At 41.6% G+C, this 18,293-nt stretch overlaps 2 protein-coding genes across 6 annotated transcripts in view; one reads left to right on the forward strand and one right to left on the reverse strand.

Moving 5' to 3' along the window:
* Positions 1-10,325, forward strand: part of PHC3 (polyhomeotic homolog 3) — a 32,425-nt gene extending 22,100 nt beyond the window's left edge. For all 4 annotated transcript variants that reach the window (XM_075761578.1, XM_075761579.1, XM_075761580.1 and 1 more), the window contains one exon: positions 1,535-10,325. In XM_075761578.1, coding sequence (XP_075617693.1) covers positions 1,535-1,689 — 155 coding nt within the window. In that variant the 3' untranslated portion in view covers positions 1,690-10,325. The remainder of the gene's footprint in view (positions 1-1,534) is intronic.
* Positions 10,326-10,436: 111 nt separating this feature from the next.
* Positions 10,437-14,036, reverse strand: GPR160 (G protein-coupled receptor 160). 2 transcript variants are annotated; one of them, XM_075761585.1, is made up of 2 exons: positions 13,938-14,036; positions 10,437-12,386 (listed from the first exon to the last, which is right to left on the reverse strand). In XM_075761585.1, the coding sequence occupies exon 2, from the start codon at positions 12,330-12,332 to the stop codon at positions 11,313-11,315; it is 1,020 nt and encodes a 339-aa protein (XP_075617700.1). In that variant the 5' UTR covers positions 12,333-12,386; positions 13,938-14,036; the 3' UTR covers positions 10,437-11,312. The 2 variants fall into 2 exon arrangements, with proteins under 2 accessions (XP_075617700.1, XP_075617701.1); XM_075761586.1 differs by lacking the exon at positions 13,938-14,036 and adding an exon at positions 13,525-13,672.
* Positions 14,037-18,293: the final 4,257 nt, after the last annotated feature.

Below are 18,293 nucleotides of genomic sequence, written 5' to 3' on the forward strand. Positions count from 1 at the left end.
GCTCACTCGCTCCCCTCCTTAGTGGGATGGGGGAGAGAATCAGGAAAAAAAGTGAAATTCGTGGGTTGAGATAAAAACAGTTTAATAGGACAGCGAAGGAGGATGATAATAATGATAAAAGAACATGCAAAGCAAGTGATGTACAATGCAATTGCTTACCACTTGCTGACCAACGCCCAGCTTGTTCCGTGGCCAACTCCCCTGGTTATATACAGAGCATGACATCATATGGTATGGAATATCCCTTTGGCCAGTCTGAGTCAGCTGCCCTGGCTGTGTCCCCTCCCAGGTCCTTGTGCACGTCCTCACTGGCAGAGCATGGGGAGCTGAAAAGTCTTTGACTTAGTATGAGCATTACTTAGCAACAACTAAAAACAGCAGTGCATTATTAACATGATTCTCATCCTAAATCCAAACCGCAGCACTATACCTGCTGCTAGGAAGAAAATGAACTCTATTCCAGCTGAAACCAGGATAATAGGCTTAACTGAGGAATAATTGAAAGCAGGAATGGAAGGTGGAGCACAAATTAAAATTTGTCTGAAAGGCTGTGAAACAGATGGAGAGACCACTGGGTTGAGAACATAAGTATATAAAACCCATGAAAAACATGGCTAGGGGTAAAGAAGCTTCAAAGAAACAACTGAAAATGAGTGCTGTTATTCACGTTGTTAAAAGACATTTTTCCATGTAACAGAGCTGCCATACAGCCAGGCATAGCTGACTGTTTCTGCTTAACAGATGTCCAGAACATCGTTTGAGGAACCTTTTGTTTCCCCAGTGTTCTTCAGTGGCAAAGGGCCCTCGGTTACTTGTGACAGTCCAACCCAAGAAGAGTCCTCTTTCTTTTGTTGTAGGCCTCAATAACCTGAGACCGTGTTATTTCATGTTCAGAAAAAAGACTTTATTAAAAAAAAAATCCAACTAGTTTAAAGTTGCACTTGTGAAGTGAGTTACTGCTGTGTATAGAATATTCACTCAGGTAACTGATGATAAACGTCTTCGTGAAACAGTTATGGTAAAGCCCATGTATCAAAATTCTGTTTACTTAACCTGTTGGTTGTAACATACAGGTGGAATTAACACCTTTTGGAAATTGTAGCTGTGTGAATTTTCTCACTGAGTTGTACATAGTAGTAGAATACGTATATCTTTATTGCTGGAAAGAACCCACTTGAGTTATGCTCTTACTAGGTTGTTATTTCAGTGGTATTTTGCCAGTCCCTTCCAATCGTGAGATCATGGCAATTGTTCCTCTTAGTGAAATGAGAAAGCTATCTTTGCTAGGACTTGAATTTTCCAATGAATAATTTTCTAATAATTACAGTGTAATTAGAGGCTGTAGTAAAAATTACTTTCAGATTATCTCAGAAGTTCCCATCATAATATTGAACTATTGCATGTACTTTGGTTGTACAAACTAAAGGGATAAGCACTGGAAATTGTCTAGCTGAAAAGCTCTAGCATGGACAGAGTTACTGCATGTAAGAATGCACATTTCTAACCCACTTTTTTTTTTTATGTTGCCTTGTAGGTTGTCAAGATATTGCGGATGAATTTAGAGCACAAGAAATTGATGGACAAGCTCTCCTCTTGTTGAAGGAGGATCACCTTATGAGTGCAATGAATATTAAGCTTGGACCTGCATTGAAAATCTGTGCACGTATCAATTCATTGAAAGAATCCTAGGGGGTGAACATGAGGCTTTAAACAACAGTTTCTCAATGACAGAACTGACAGTAATATGCCAACATCTTCACTGTGGCATGAGTGTTACTGTGATGTTTTGTTAAATATACGGGAATTTCCCCACATGAAGATGTTCCTTTGATTATACCAGGTAGTCCTCTGTAGTTTCCAACAATTAATAGGTCCATGGTAAAGCCTGAGTAATACTTTGAGTTGAAGTGGGAGTTCATGGAAGAACATAAGGTGAAACATGCTGTGATAGGTTAAATATTCCCCAGCGTACTTTATCTTATAGGTTTAAGATTAACACCCCAGCACCCACCCCAATCTAAATACCCTTTAAATTGTGTTGCTGTATTCTGAAAGATTTTTTTCCCACATACAGCAGTTTTTGGACTGAAATAACAGAAGTGTCCACAGACCCTGTGGAAGCACTAGTAACAGTAAAATGCTATGCATTTAGTTGTGCTCTCTAAGTTTCTTTTAGTCTTGAGCAAATTGTTTCTAAGGAGTAGATTGGCAGCTGGTTTTCCTTGTGTAGGCTTACCCTCATCTCTGCTACTGTAGTATTTTCTTGAAGTCTGGAAATGCTATAAACCATGTAGATGTCTCATCAAAGTCCTCATCATCAGGCTACTGAAATGCGATGGCATGACACTCTTGCCAGAGGTAACTGAAGCACATGTTACTTTACTCTTTGTATGCTGCTATGCACTAAGAGGGCATTAAGTTGTTAGGTTTGTAGTTTCACGTGCTGCTAGTTAAACTAGACCAGCAGTTCTCAAGTGGGCAGTTCAGAGTGGATCCTGAGAAGGTGTGAGAACACTCGGGGTTCAGGTTCCCAAATGCCTGGTTTTGAGGGACTGAAAACTGCAGCCAGAACTAGCTCGTGTTGAGACAAGCGTACTTTATGGAGGTAGAGAAGGGATAGCATAGCTCAGATGCTCTTTTTCTTGATACCTCTTCTAACTTGCCTTTCCCTGTAGTGCATTCCCATTGCCTCACTGGAAGTTTCTGAGCACCTTTTATTTGTCCACTGGCTAGTGTGAGCTGGGCTTGCAGTAGTCTGAGGAAGGAGCATGGCGAGTTGCTCAGTGAGGTCTCTTGAGCTGGGTGTAGGAGTAGCCACTGCTGCAGTGCGGGAGCCTGGAGCTGCAGGTGGACAGGAGGAGTGCCACTGCTAGGCAACTCTGGAAGCTGTCTCTAGGGGCCCCACTTTGTCCCTCTCCAGATTTTGACATGGATGCTGCAGACCTAGGTGGTGGGCTTTTAGTGTCTCTCTCTGTATTCCCCTCTCTCACGCTCTATGCGGAACAAATACGTGTTTCCCCAGTTACTGACACATGCCCAAGCTGCTTGGGCTCTGAGGCAGCAGCACCTTCTCAGCCTTTGCTTTCCCATCACCTGCATACAGATGTTCGTGGATGTATTTTGTACCTTCTGTTCCTTCCCTTTTGCAGCTCCACTCCCTTATGTACAGACCTAAATCCCTGAGCTCTTGTATAGGGAGAGAAGAGCACGTGTGCTCATAGAGTCATTGTGTATATTTGAATTAAATATGTGTGTGTGTCTGCAAATAATGTATTTTGTATTTTATGCAAATTAATGCATAATATATGATTGTGTAGGGAGATATTCAGGGGACCCTAAAGTATTCCTGAAAAGAAGAGGAACTGATCTAAATTTTGAGAATTGCTGACCTAGATCAAAAGAAGTCAATGCACATACACTGGCTGAAAGGAAGGTTTATGGCAGGTAGATTAATATGTATGTTATTTAACTGATGACCTTAAAGAGTAAATTTGGATTACAGAAAAATCTGTGCTTTGTTTTCCTTTAATTAGACTATTGCTTTGCTTCTATTAACAGACTTTTTGCCATTATCTTCCAGAGATCAACATTGGTTTTAATTGGTTTTAATTATAACTGTTTGAGCCTCCTAACAGCAGACATTATTAATATTTGTATTAACCACTGAAGCTCCAAGTTAGGACAACCCATTGCTGTTACATGCTAATATGTGGTGAGAGCCCTTATTCAAATGGCACCAAAGGCTTTAGAGAATTAATTATGTCTGGGTTTATTTTGGAGGGAAGTTGCTAAGCACTTTTTAATAATTTTTTTTCCTGTCTTCAGTTACTGTTGTCAAATAAACTTCTTAGTTGAAGGTTCAATGTTTGGCAATGTTCATTTGAAGGATATTCAAATGATGGAGACAGTAGGTTCCCATTTGTAGCATTTCTGTAAGATACACTGTGTAGCATATCTGTAACATATGTTCTAAAGGATGTGTTCTGTTTTGATGAGCTAATTGAAGACTAAAGATATCTTAGATATTTATCCTTTGGCTTTTGTCTTAAAGTTTTATTATTTTTATACAAAAATGTCACTGGCTAATTTTTAATCTGTCTTCTGATTGTACTGTTCTTTGGCAATGTAAAAAGTAGGTATACATCAGTGTGATTTGATAACAGCTTGAGGTGTATTTGAAAATGTGGACTTACGTTATGAATCTTATTTAGACCTGCAGTTAATCACAGTGTTGTTACATGTATGAGAATTTCACAGCTGTTTTAATTTTGCTTTACTAGACAGCTTTCAGGAGACCTTCTACAGCTAGTGTTTATATACAACTCTCGGACACAATCACTGGCAGATGCCAGGAGCTTGGAGTAGACCTGATTAATGCACATCTGTTCTGGTACACTACATTTCCTGTGGTTTTAGGAGAGCCACAGATAGTGAGTTATGCTTCAAATATTCATGAATGCAGCAACTAAGAATGCGGGCCTTATGCATATTGAAAGTTTTTTCTCCTTCATTGATTTTGGTATTAAGCAGGAACTAAAAAGCAGACGCAGTTATACTAACCTGTACTGATAGAAATGCACATGGATTGAAGTGTTTGCAGGTATAGCTGTGTCGATAAAATAAATTTTAAAAGAATTATACCTGTATGTGAAAGCAAGCTGGAAAACTTCCAAGTGCAACTGAAGTCTACTTCAGAAGCTTTTGAATTACTCAAAAAAGCAATATAATACTTGAAGTAATATTTCTCCAGAACTATTTTGCATACCAATCGTTTGTTTCTGTTCAGGATAGTGAGGTTTTCCCAGGCTTATACTACATTTCCCATGGCTTTCCCCACCAATTAAGCTAGACCCTTGTGCAGAAGAGGAAGTATTGCAGATTTTAATTGGCTGGGTTTTAAAGCCAAAGGACACATTGCCCCCACTGGATGTGTCTACAAGAAATCTTTTTCATTAGCTTTATTTACTGGAGTTTTGTATTCTGTATTCAGACTGCTGCTGTTGTGGGCTACATCTCACGGTAATCCCTACAATATTTCAATTCCTATAGAAAAGAATAGAGGACACTGTAGATCTTAGCTCAAAAGGGAGATATGTTGGATGGCTTTTTCCCTTCCTTTTTCTCCACTGGTCTCCATCCTACCCCACTCTAATGTAAACTGCAGCATTAGCTCAGGGCAAAACCCTATTGCTGGGCTGAATGTGACTGTCATTTCTTCCAATAGAATTATAACTATTACATTTGTCTCAGCTTCCGAGTTTATTTGGGGTTTTAAAGAAATGCACTGGAATGATCAAAATGGGTATGCAGTCTCCCCTGCTTAATCTGACTCGTACCACTCAGCAGCCCTGCTTTGCAACAGAGAACTCCAGCAAAGAAACTCGGCCACCTCCACTGGTGACGTGCTCTGGGAGCTCTAGGCTGCTCCTTATTCAAAAACATGCATTGCCAGGGAATTGCTAACTTCTCCCAGCCAACCCATATTGCCTCACATCTGGCACATTCATAAGACTTTATCACCTTGCTTATATAGAGAATAAAAAATAACCATCTCGTCAAGTTAAACTGCCACTTGTCTTGGATCACGAGAGAATGTTTGAAGGGTTTTTAAACAAACTGCATTGTAAATCCATTCTTTACCCGTTAATTCATCATATTTTTTTTCCAGAAATTAATTTCTTGATGGAGGGTAAAACCTTTGCTAGATTTGTTTCAATGAGATCTCAAATAGAAGGTTTATGTCCTGCAAGCATCCATTTCCTCATTTCTTACCTGTGAAAGCAGGTTGGTTTTTTTTCCCCTGACTTACTTTCGGACAAATCACAAGTGGGAATCCAGCCTTTTGGATAGAACAGATGGAGTCCATCATAACTGCAGATGCAGCAGCAAGAGGAAAGGAATGGGATAAAACCAAGTATTTGAGCAGGCTTACAATAGCTTTTTGCATCACTTCTTTATCTTGCTCTTAGCTGTAAGGAAATGCTCAGGTATAAAACCATTTCTTAAGTGTGGTTTGAGTGGAAGTTTATGTAGTGAGGCCTTGCTGGGTGTAGTGTGTCACTACCTAGCATATCAGTTAAAACCAATGCCTATTTCAGATGACCGCTCTCATTTTAGTATCAAAGTATCCGTGCAGAAACTTACAGCACAATAGCTTAAGCAATTTCTTACGCATTGACAAGTGTATAGCTCTAAGTGATCGAAGAATTCAGTGACGGCTGTACTGTGAGTCCTGGTTGTTTGGATGTCTAATTATTTGCAAAATTTATAACATGAGTAGTTCTTCTGATTATATCGAGGCTATTCATATTAAAATTAAGCATGCATATAAAAGCTTGCAGGGTTATTTTCTTACCAGTATTGCATAGAGATTTCTTGTTAGCATATATTTAGATTTATAGTTGTCACTCATTAACTAGACTTTTACTCATCGGTTGTTCTAGGATGCAGATAATGACTCTGCAAAAGAATCAATTTAGGATACTTTTATTTAACATTCACCAAAATTAATTTATTAGAGATGGAGAGAAACTAACTTTTTAAAGTATTTTGTTTTAAATGTGCTGTTTCTGTTGAATGCTGAGTGGAGCAGGTATGAACAGAGCTATAAATGTATAATTTCAATGTGAAGTGTTAATAATTGCTCATAGTGAACTAATTTTTAAGTCACTCTTGTACAGTGAGCTGTAGTTTCAGACAGGAAATATTGTGAGGAGAAAGAAATTTAAACTCATTTAATGCTTAGTTCATTTAAGCTAAGCCTGAATTAAGTTCATTTTAAAGGAATTTAGACCCTACCGGTTCTATGTAGTTACATCCACTGGATGGCTTTGCAAATAGTGATGTTTAAAAAAAGAGATGGTAATTGTGGTACAGATAAGTGCCTGCTGTGTAGATGTTATGTCTACTTTCTTTTTCAAAGAGCTGTCCTTAACGTGGTTTAAGAGCTGAGGGATGCTTCAGTACCCTGAAGCCCAAGGCTGGCACATAGACTGAATACAAAAGCAGTTAGGACGCATTACTCTAATCCATGTGAATCAGGCTGATTTGATTTTACCACCTTCCTAACTTGAGAGGAGCTCAATCACCTGCTGTTTTTCTCTCCATAAAGGTCTCTAACTGTTCTTTTTTGCCCTGTTGGGTGTCAGCTGTGTTGGCTGGAGCATTTTGTGTCCGGGTCTCGTGGTCAGCGCTTCCACCTATATTCAAGGCTCCCATCCTAAGCTGCTGTGCAGGTTTGTGTAACGTCTACGTTAAAACTTACCCATACCTGCTCATTGACATGGAGGATGTGCATCTTATTTACTGGTCTCTTACAGCTAAGTGGAAGGAAATAACCAAAATTCAGAGGTGTGAATATGCTTGTAATTGAAGGTATGTACTAAGCTTATAGTCTAGCTTTTGTAACCATTGATCTAACTTTTGCGAAGCACAGTTCTGGGAGTCAGTGTTATGAGAGATTTCACATAAAAAAATTGTAAACTTCCAGCATGTATTAGCTTCCTGCTGAATTATTCAAAATGACTGTGTACAGTAAGGAGCTAGAAAAAGGAGATCTAAAGAGATTTTTTTCCCATCTAGAAAGAGTAATAATTTGAGCACAATTGTACATTGATACAATAGTGATCATAAGTATTGTTTATGTGCAATACATAACACTTAAGGAGTTTTTAATTGTGCGAAAAAGCAGTGTATTGTTACATAGGCTTGTTGAAAGGCTTGTAGTGTTGTTCATAGGCACTAAATCAGGGTATCCGTGCTGATGATGGGGTTAGGCTAGAAGCACAAATAAAATTGATTCATGAGGCATACCTGCTTTGTCGGTGAAGTCGGGTCAACCTGTGGGAAGCCTCGCGTTGTCCCCCGCAACCTGGCCGCTATATTGGCAGCCAGGATGTTGCCATCCTCCGGCAGCTTTTTGCAAAGCTGATGTTTGAAAGAACAATGAGATATTCTGCACGCCCAGCTTCCTCTTTAGGTAGTCTTTGTGTTACAGCAAACCAGTACTGATGAGGAAAGGTGTGTGTGTAAGGAGTGAAGGGGTTTATTAATGAGTGCCAAATACTTCTATTTCGAGTTGAAAACACACAGAGTATCTCATTAAAATCAATGTTGATTTTTAAGGGCTTCTTTCTATGAGGAAAGTATAGTAGTTTCTCATAAAGGATTAACACTCTAGCCTCTGTTACCATTAATATCAAATAATCCTATAAGAATTAAAGACTGTAAAGTATTTGAACAGTATAAAGCCATTAGTTGCTGGCACAGCACAAGTAGTAATGTACAGAGGAGACGAAGCAGTGGTTGTAGTTGCTATTTCAGATACCACCACCTTCCTAGCATAGCTTCTCTCTTTCTGTCTGCTGATGAAACTGTAACCCTGTTCTGTAGAGTGACGGTTTATGGTTGTGTGGCTGGGCTTGAGGTTCAGTGTCAGGACTTCCCAGAAGCACCAGATAAAAATGCACAGTGGAAGAGAGTAGTTAGGAGGGTGATAAGCTAAAGATCACTTCTCAGCTGGTATCGCCCTCCATAAAAAGTCAGGGATAAAAATGGGCTTACAAAGAGAGCTACTGTTGATGTATTTTAAAATAGTTACTTTGCAGGCTCAGATGCCACAGCTGGATGCTCTGTGAAGACCTGTAGTGCCACCACCTCCTCCGGGTGGGTGTAGCGACAGCCCAAAGGTTGGTGGTCTTTGGCGCTTTTCCCCAAAGAGTGTGGTAGAACAAACTTGACAGCAATACAGTGATGTAACATCAGTGCATTAATATTTGCTTTGGCTGCATGTTGTGGCTTCTCTGTAAAAAATAAAATTCAAAGAACTTAAAATGGGTTTAGAAGCACTGCAGCAACCATGGGAGTTCTGCCACATCGGGGTAGATGGGGGTTGTGTAAACGTTAATTACGGGTTGAGAAGCTGAACCACACTGCTAAATAAAATATATCAGCAGCCTTACCCAACCTCTTGCAGTTCCAGTTCTGAATATGTTAATGAATCAGAAGGGTGTGAGATTAACCCCACACCACAGAAGCATCTGAAATGTATGTTCTCAAAAATAACTTTGCCTTCATCTGGTGTTAAATGAATTTTAAACTAGAAAATCTCCCTTGCTTGCCAAGTCTGTAGGGATTAGTTATTTCATGATCTTCTGAAATGCCTGGTGCATTACTATATTTGAGATATTTGCTGGTTTTTAAATGGAATTAGGTTTTGTAAATATTTTGTCAACCCCATTTCAGTGGGTGTCCAATTTATATAAAACCTGAAGAAATGCTGTGTCAAAAAAAAATGTGTTTAGACATAGTTTACCCTATAGCATCTCAAGCGCTCAATAACAGCAATTTCAATTTGAGAGAGCAGGGAGTGATTACTTAAGGTTGTTTTTCAAGTTAACATTGCACGAGCTTTCCTACTTTGAACATAGAAACAGAATTTCCTCCAAATACATTTTCCAGCATAAAGGATGAAATAATTTGTGGTGCCAAACACTTCACACTATGTTGCTAAGCATTGCCTCCTCTTATTGCACTAGTTCTAAAATTCAGTTTTTGATCATTTACTGTCCTTTTGATGGCCTTTTTAACAGATTTTTTTTTCCCCCAAACAATTTTCTACTGCTTAAAAATGCTCATGTCCTTTTGATTACATTACTGAAACCTCAAAGAAATGTAACACAGACAGTGGGTGAAAGAAGCACTTTGTGGGATGAAGTAATAAATCAGAATGATAATTGGACTTTGATATATTGCAGAAATGTAAGATATACGATTGAGATGTGATTGTGTATTCTTACAGAGTGATATACTGGAATATTCTTTTATGAGAAGTTTTAGCCCACATAGCATTAAATTCTGCAATTACATCTATAATTGATATTTAATAATGTAAATTATAACCCCAAAATTAAATTTTATGGTTGAAGAGCACATGGTGAACTATGTAAAAATATGATCTTCACTTTGTGAATCATTTTTTTAAAAAGCACTTTCCTGTTACCAACTAGCATGTGAATGAATTTTAGATTCTCTCATTTGTTATGATCTGTAGAAGTGAAATTTCTTTATCTGTTAATGGGTAAATTCATCATATAAATGCTGAAACAAAGCACCTTATACTATGCTGCTTAAACTTGCTTGTAATTGCACCTTTTGTTATCTGCAGATTTTTCTTAATGAGTATTCTTGTGCGGTATCATTGTTCCCTGTGGGTCTGAGTGGATGATTAACCAACCTGCAGCATCATTTACTTAATAGTTTCTATTTCAATACAATATTGTATTGTGAGTTCAGTGCTTCAGAAATAAATGCTACTTCCATTTGTCTGCTTTGGTTGTGTATCATTTATTTATCATCTAAAAAATTAAATCAAGACCTTCATAAAACCTGTAAGAATTTGAAAATTAATAGAGTATTTTTGCTGCTAGAGCGGCTGTGTGGCGCTCGGTTAGCGGCTGGGGTTAAACCATGACACTTCCACAAACTTAACTATTTTAATTTCAAAGTAATTTTGGCTTCAAAATAAATTCTATTTTCATTTAAGCCATTCTTTAACCTTGGGCATATATTTATGTATAGCAAGTAATCGTGTTGCTTATTGCTGTGATTGTAATTAATTTTTAATATGCACATACATACATTAGAATAGTAGCAAAGAAATAAACATCAGGACCTTTCCCGGAGTTGTGGAAGTTGCACATCTTGCACTATTTTTGTACTATGTAAACAAAGTTTGTATTTCTGCAGGAGTTGTAGCTTTACATTAACTAGAACAATTTTTCTCATTAAACAGACAACTCTTAACTTAAATCAAACTGACAAAAAGTCACACTTTAACAGGAAAATACACTTCACAAAGTCACGGAAGTTCTTTGAACCTTTGACAGTAGGTGAAGACATGTACATAACCGATAAAAGGGCTCCAGCTTTCAAGGAGACTTTACTGCATTTTGTACTATAAAACCTGAGATTGTTCCATTTACAGCAAGTATGAAACTCTAGTAATAAACATAAAAAACCCACCAACTTTTCCATTAAAGTTTAAGTAGTGGTCTTTTCTTAAACCCGTACTTTCAAGTTACCTTCTCTGACCTGGCAGGTGCTCAGTGCCCACTGGAATCCAGCATGGAAGTGTGTGTGTCCCACGCTCTGGTGCCATATTCATTACAATAGCGGTAGAATTAAATAATTTCCATGGCTTGTAGCTCTGGAGGTATTTCCTTGTATTATCTGTAAGGACACAGTCACAGAACGTCAGAGTACGTGCTTCTGTTGCGCAGCACTTATTTGCAGGCTTTTCAGTCAGCAGCTCATTAGCAGATCACAATTACTGTGCCGGGCTTATCAGCTGGCTCTGTGTTTTCATTGTTAAATGGCATAAAGCAGAATTTCCAGCTGACAAATGGATCTGTAGTCCACATCTCTTCTGTCAATTCAACATGGTGACATCGACACCAGTATGCTACTGCAATGAGAAAGCTGTTGATGAAGTACAGCCAGGGAACGTTCATCTCCATGTAGGCTGGAATCCGAGCACCGAGAAACAAAACAATAATTTGAAGAAGAACAAAAGGTGCCCAAGTGCCAAGAAAACAGATGAGGAGTCTGGTCAGGAGCTGCCACTTAAAGCAAGTGCCGTTGTTGGTAGACACATAGGAGAACATCAGAACAGGCTGGCTGGCAAAGGAAGCCACCCTGACAGACACCAGCATGGCGACAACTTCCTCCCGACAAGCCAGGAGAGCCATGCCTATGAGCAGCACCATGGCACATGAGACTGAGTAGCTCTGCACACTGGCATAGAGAGGACACTGATAAGGAGAAAAATGCTTCTGAATTTCTAGTTCTTCATGGATAGCGGGAACTTTCAGAATACAAAAAAACCCTGAAATCCATATAACAATCACAGCAAATACATAAAGCAATCTCTGACCTCTTTTAGGAAATTGAGAGGTTTGGGCTATAGTCATGTAATAATCCAGACCAGCCACAAGATATACCGGGTAATGCAAAATACCATAGGTAAGAGAAATTATCTGAGTGAACAGGCAAATGTGGTACTTTGTAAATCGCACACCCCAAAGTGCAAAGTCCTCAAAATAGAAAATGAAAAATATACTCAGCAGCAGTGTGAAATCGAGAAGTGCCAGTGAAACACAAAAGTATCCCATAAAACTGACTTTCACATTTTTTTGCTGAACTTGCAACATGAAGAAATCAAGGAACACTTTTCCGAGCATAATCAGGAGCAACATGCAGCTCATTTCAAGAGGCTGGTTCACCTGGGTGTAGAGGTACTGACCAGAACAATTTTCAGAGAGTACAGCAGCCATCCTCCAGTAGTAAGAACCAGCAAAATAAATATCACAGAGCACAGTGCTTCATATCTAAAAAGAAGAAGAAAAAACTTTGTAAAAATTTATTTCTGGGGTATCTCTACCAATTAGTTAATTCTCTATTACAGCAACTACCAGATTTACGTCTGAATTTTCCAGGCTCCTTGACAAAGAGTAAATAGATCAACATAGATCTAAGCTACTTCCCTAAGGAAAAGTTGAAGAAATAAGGTTGACTGTGCTCCTTTCCTTCAGAAAGCACGAGGGTCTCTCTGTCCAGCTGGGCAGAGGGATGGATGTTTCAGAGCTCCTACATATTTTGAAGAAATTTGATAACCACATAGCACAGAAATCATACAAGACACAGGAGATATTATGGTACGGCCTCACAGTTCATTATGCTCATAGACTCTATATCAAGACTGCAGAAATATCCTGAAAACAGAAAAAGCATCAACCCAACTCATCCTTTTTAGTTGCTAAAAATCCTGGAACCCTGTGGCAATACAAAGCACACATGCTTCATTAGTTGGCATTTTTTGTTCATCCTTTAGCAATGTAAGCACTACAAAGACACCTCAGAACAGCTGGTCTTCTCTTGGTTCTCCTTAAGTTTCCTTATGATAACTCTTTTCCATGTGTTAATTCCTAAGGAAATTGAACATAGGATGGCTTCATGTATGTCAGCAAGACGTGTTAGACAAAGCTGTATATGCTTTCTTCTCTCTTCCCTAAAGAAGCAGGATGGTGTCAGCATTTTCAGCAACAGCAGAGAAAAGCTGAGAAGCCAAGGCAACTGTAAAAAGGAATCACTTCTTAGGATCTCTGTTAACTCACTTGTATTTAAATAGACACATTTTATTAGTAGCTCACCAGAGTTAGTGAACAGTTGAGTTAGTGTCTCCTGAAAAGCAGAACAATTAGAGGTACCTGGCAGTACAACTCGAGATGTATCCTCTGAACTCAGTTACAAGCCTACCTGGGCTTGCCACTTCCCTCTTCATCTGCACCAGTACATTTCATCCTTTAAAGCCGAACGCATTTTACAGTACAACTTAAAATAGCCTTCTGTGTGTATTTTGTCTTCTTATACTTGTTTATGCAGAAAGAAGGAAATCTGCATGCAAAACAGGGTCATACCTGTACGCGGTCCCTCAAATCCACTTGTATTACTGCAATGCAGAATCACCTGTACCCAGGCGAGGCCTTTCGTCCGCTGTGCAGAGACCCGGGCCGAGGGGCAGAGGCGTTACCGCCGCGCTGGAGCTGCCTCATCCCGCGGCACCAGGAGGACTCGTGTCCGCTGTCCCGGCGCAGAAGCCTTCCCCGACACGCTCCTGCCAGCAGCCGAGGGCTGTCAGCACCGCCACCTCCCTCGTCCCCGAAGGGGTCCCCGTGGGCTCCGCGGGCACCCTCGGCCCTCCTCACCTCCGGCGGGCTTCTCTTCTCTGCAGGGCCCTGGCCCCCCGCCGGGCTGAGGAGAGCAGCGGCCGGAGGAGGGGGCTCTGAGGGGACGCCCGGGTAGGGAGAGGCGCCCAGGTAGGGAGAGGCCCCCGCGGTGGGTTCTCGCTCGGGCCGGCCCCTCCTCGACCAGGAACCCACCTGCTGCAGCCGCCGCCCTTCCGCGCTCCTCCTCGGCGTGTGCTGTGGAGACCTTCCCCGGCCTCCAGCGCCGCGCCGCCGCGGGCACCTCAGGCGGCGGCCATCTCCGCCCCTCCCCATCGCACGGGGACCCGGGCGGGGTGGTGAAGGGAAGGGCCCGGTTCGCCGCGCGGGTTCGGTGGGGCTGGCCCTGCCCTGTTCCGAGCCGAGCCGAGCCGGTCCGGCCGCTCTGCGCCCTCCAGATTCCCGGGGCGCCTCAGCGCCCAACCCAGCCTGAGCCGTGCCCTTCCTCAGGGCGGGCCGCGGAGCGGGGCACGGCGGTGAGGGGCTCATGTTGAGGGAAACGTAACCGCCTCGAGGAGAAGGGTTAGACGTGTTGTGTTCAATCCCTCCGTCACACAGGCCCGCCGTGACTGAGGGAAATGAAACGGCTCCGGCCGCGGGAGGTGAGCGCCTGACGTTACCTGAGCGGCGAGGGCAGAGCAGAGCGGCCCTCGTGGGGCCGCTGGCATCATTATCTACATGGCGGATGAACGTTTTCTGTTCTAAATGTGTGACGTGTATGGAAAAAAAGGCAGCGGAACGACGGCGGGGCGGTGAGGGCGCTGCAGCGGTGAGGCCCTCAGGGCAGGGGTGCCGTTGCCCTCAGCGTTGCTGGCAGCGGTGTGCTGCGGGGCAGCGGCCATGAGGTACGTGGTTTGCAGCCCTGTGTTCACGCAGTGTGTGCTTACCCACCCGCGCTGGCTTTGGGACTCGTAGCCCCGATGGTAAACAGGCCGGGGTTTCACCCAAGGTAGTGGCAACGAGTGGGGATGCTGACCCCCTCCCAGAGATTGTCCCTTAGGGTACCCGGCAAGTGCTGGAAGAACTGATTTCTGTTTCTTTTCTGCTCTCACAGCTGGAACGCCTCTCGGTGCATTTTGTGGGGGCGTTTGCCATCTCTGCAGCCTGGCAGCGGATCTCCTGTCCTCGTCCATGGAGCCCTCCGTGGGGAAGCGCATGGGTGACCATGGGTGTGATCGCCCCTGGAACACCCTGGGTTTGTGGGCTTCCACCTGTACCTGTCCCATACTGAACACAGAGTACCTCTCAATACGTGGCGAATCACCTTTTTGCAGCACATCTCTACTTTTAGCATTGATTAAGCCATCAAATAAATTGGAATATTGCAGTAGTTAGCCAATGGTGTATTTGCAACACAGTTCACATTTTTAACATCATCTAATGGTTTTATAGAACACTTCTGGTTTTGAAATACAACACAAAATTGTACAAACCCCTTAATACTGTATATTTATTCTCTTCCATAGGGGAACTTAATATTGAACTGGTGACTACCTTCTGGTAATAATATAGTTAAAGGGCTATACACTTAATATTAAGGAATATTTTACTCTAAATGTTATTTTGGTAAAAAGATTTTTTACAAATGGCGCCCTCAATTCTGTCTTTGTCAGAGATTCTTAACCATTAAGAAAAGTTTAGGAGCAAGGTTAGGGAATACCCATTATTTGTTTAAGATAATAATGAATTAAAGTAGATAATCCTGAAAATACATACAAACCCTTCTAAATGGGTTGGCTTTTTAGCTTGGCCATCCTGTAGCAGTCTACTTAATAGAATTTAAAAATTCACAGTAGCAGCTTTCCACCTCTTCCAGATCAAACTACTAATTTAGTTTCCATTTGTTTTAATTCCCACCTACCGACGCACGTAGCATAGGATAACATCCCGCTGCAGGCATGGCTTGCTGAGGGACCTGAGCTGTGCTTCTCAGGTTAATTGGCAGCGTTTTCCCAATTGCTACGTGTACGCAATAGAGCTGTAACACTATGATATCTTTATTTTTTCCCTTTATGTTTTTGATAATTCAGGGCTAAACCTAATGAGAAGCTTGGAAGGCTGCGAGGTGGGTGCTGCAGCACTGCCCTGTGCAGAGCAGCGCAGAGCCCAGTTCTGCTGCTCCGCTGCCTCCACAGACAGCAGGGTTGCCCATCCCAGCACGCTTGTCCAAACTGGTTTACTGAGCAGGAGTTGCCAGTGTGAGTCACTGCACTACATGATTGGGGAAACGGTAGTGTTTAACGTCCTGCCTTTATCAAAAATTAGGTACTGATGGGAATAAATGACTTCTTTTAGATGCCTCCTGCAGACTGGACCACTTGAGAAATTTAGGCAGAACACCTGGTTTCTGGGACCTAATGAGGAGAGCTAAACCTTCTGGAGCTCTTTGGATTTGTTGTATGTTACTCAATTTTACCTGTCTTTTGTTGGTTGGATCGAGTTCTGTCAATCATAGAGTAGTGACATTTTTACTATGTCTGGTGTCTGTTGGGAGGGAAACTTTTTGCTGTTTTTCTTGCAGGGTAGATTGCAAATCCATGTTTGATCTGTGTGTACAAAAGTATCAAGTGGCTAGTAGGACCTCTTCTGAAAGCAACTAACTCTCTGGAATTAAATTAAGATGTAAGTAGAGCTTTTTCTTTTTCTCCCCCCCCCCCCCCCCCCCCCCGGTTCATTTCAAAGATTAAATAACTTCAGGAAAAAAAAAAAGTTTTGGATTTTTTTGGTAGAAAAACAGGATGATCAGTATCATAATCTGAAAACAATGCAAGAGCTTAAAGTAATCTCAAGCAGCATTCACATTGACAATATTTACTTATCCAAAGAGTACTTACTAGGACTATTGCACAAATTGCAATATGGTAAGAAAATGTTTACACCTGAGATGGGTATTTTACATTCTGAGCACCCAGTCCACAGCATGGTCCCACTCACAAGTATCCAAATGGTGATGCCCTCAATAGTAGCTAGTTTTCTTCTGCTTAGTTCTGATTCAAAGCAGCAAAAGTGATTTTCCCAGTGGTAGCTAGTAAGTTGTTTGGATGGTATCTTTCTGTCAGTTTTGTTTGTTTATAATCTCTTTATGACTGCAGAAACTAACCTGGCTGGTGGAAATGAGCAACCAGGAGGGGAAGGGGAGTGTTAAAACATTTTTTTCTGCTGATAAAAATCTTAATGAATGTGTGACCTCCGGAGCATGCAGTACAGTGTCCCCGCTCTGTGAGCCTTCCAAGTGGGCTCCTCAGTGTGGCCTGCAGGAGCACTGTGCTGCCCAAGTTACATCCTCAGTTAATGTTGGCACTACTTGGCTTCCCTTTCCCTCCACCGAGTCCTGCTGTGGTGTTTGTTTGAAAGCTTGCTTATTACTCACTGATTACTGTCAAATGATTGTTTTCTGTTCGGAGGCTACATTTATATTCATGTGCAGCTACAGTAAGGTTTAAGAAATTAATTTATATTTGCATGCAGGCAGCTGTGTGTGAAAATAAGACGGGAAACTGCCTCCTCCAGGAGGGAGTACGTGAAATGGTATGGTAAATCTCTTGCAAAAGCTGGTTGTGTATTAAGATGATCATGTTGCAGTTCTGTGTCTCTTGTAGTCACAAGGGATTTGCGCAGATGCCTCCTTCCTTCAAGACGCTTTCCTGCTGCCAGTTGCTCATATTTTGGGTTCTGTTGTTCAACTTAACTGTAAGTGTAGGATTTTAGCACAAAGGGGAAAGGAGCAAGAAAAAAACCCCACCCTCTAATTTCAGATCTAACTTGATCAGTTTCTAAAAGAAACAGAGTGACTGAACAAAGTTAGTGTCCTCACAGAACACAGATCGGTCTCTACCCTCGCCTCCCTTCCATGATGGAGCTCAGCACTGCAGCTTCTGAAGCCTCTTAGAAAGACCAATGGGGAATAGTAGAGTTTCTGCATGTTGCTTCTGCTTCATCCTCAGTGCCGCCTGATTTAGGGCCAGGACATTTCCTTCAGACAGAGGCAGGTGTAGGCAACAAATACAACTTCTTTACCATTACACGAAGGAGTACAGGGTATGCTTCCTATGTAGTTAGCACTGAATCTTTATTTTTCCCCAGTTCTTCCTGTTTGGGATGTGTTGTGCTTCTGAAGCAAGTTGCCATCTGCCCCTTTATTCAATTGAGCAGAAGGAATAAATTTAAGCCTCATCTTTGTATATTTCAAGAAATCTTATGTTGACATCTTGGACACCTCAAACCATGTGGGAGCAAGACAGGGAGGTCAAATGCATCTTTATGCGTTTTGATGTCATGTGTGGGGAAAGCTATACACTGCCAAGTGAACTCCTAGAAAAATTATTGTGAAAAATCAATATCCTGAGCATCAAGGAGTTGAGCTGTGACTCAGTTTGGAGATGAACAGGCGTAAAAGCTGTGAGCAGAGCTGGCAGTCGACCGTGGTGAGTGCAGAATGTTGTCTCTGGAAAGCGTTTGTGCATGGAGACGAGTGCCAATGTGATACAGCCTTTCCTGTATCCTTGTCTATTT

Source organism: Balearica regulorum, chromosome 9 (assembly GCF_011004875.1).
Source record: "Balearica regulorum gibbericeps isolate bBalReg1 chromosome 9, bBalReg1.pri, whole genome shotgun sequence".
Lineage (NCBI taxonomy): Eukaryota > Metazoa > Chordata > Aves > Gruiformes > Gruidae > Balearica > Balearica regulorum.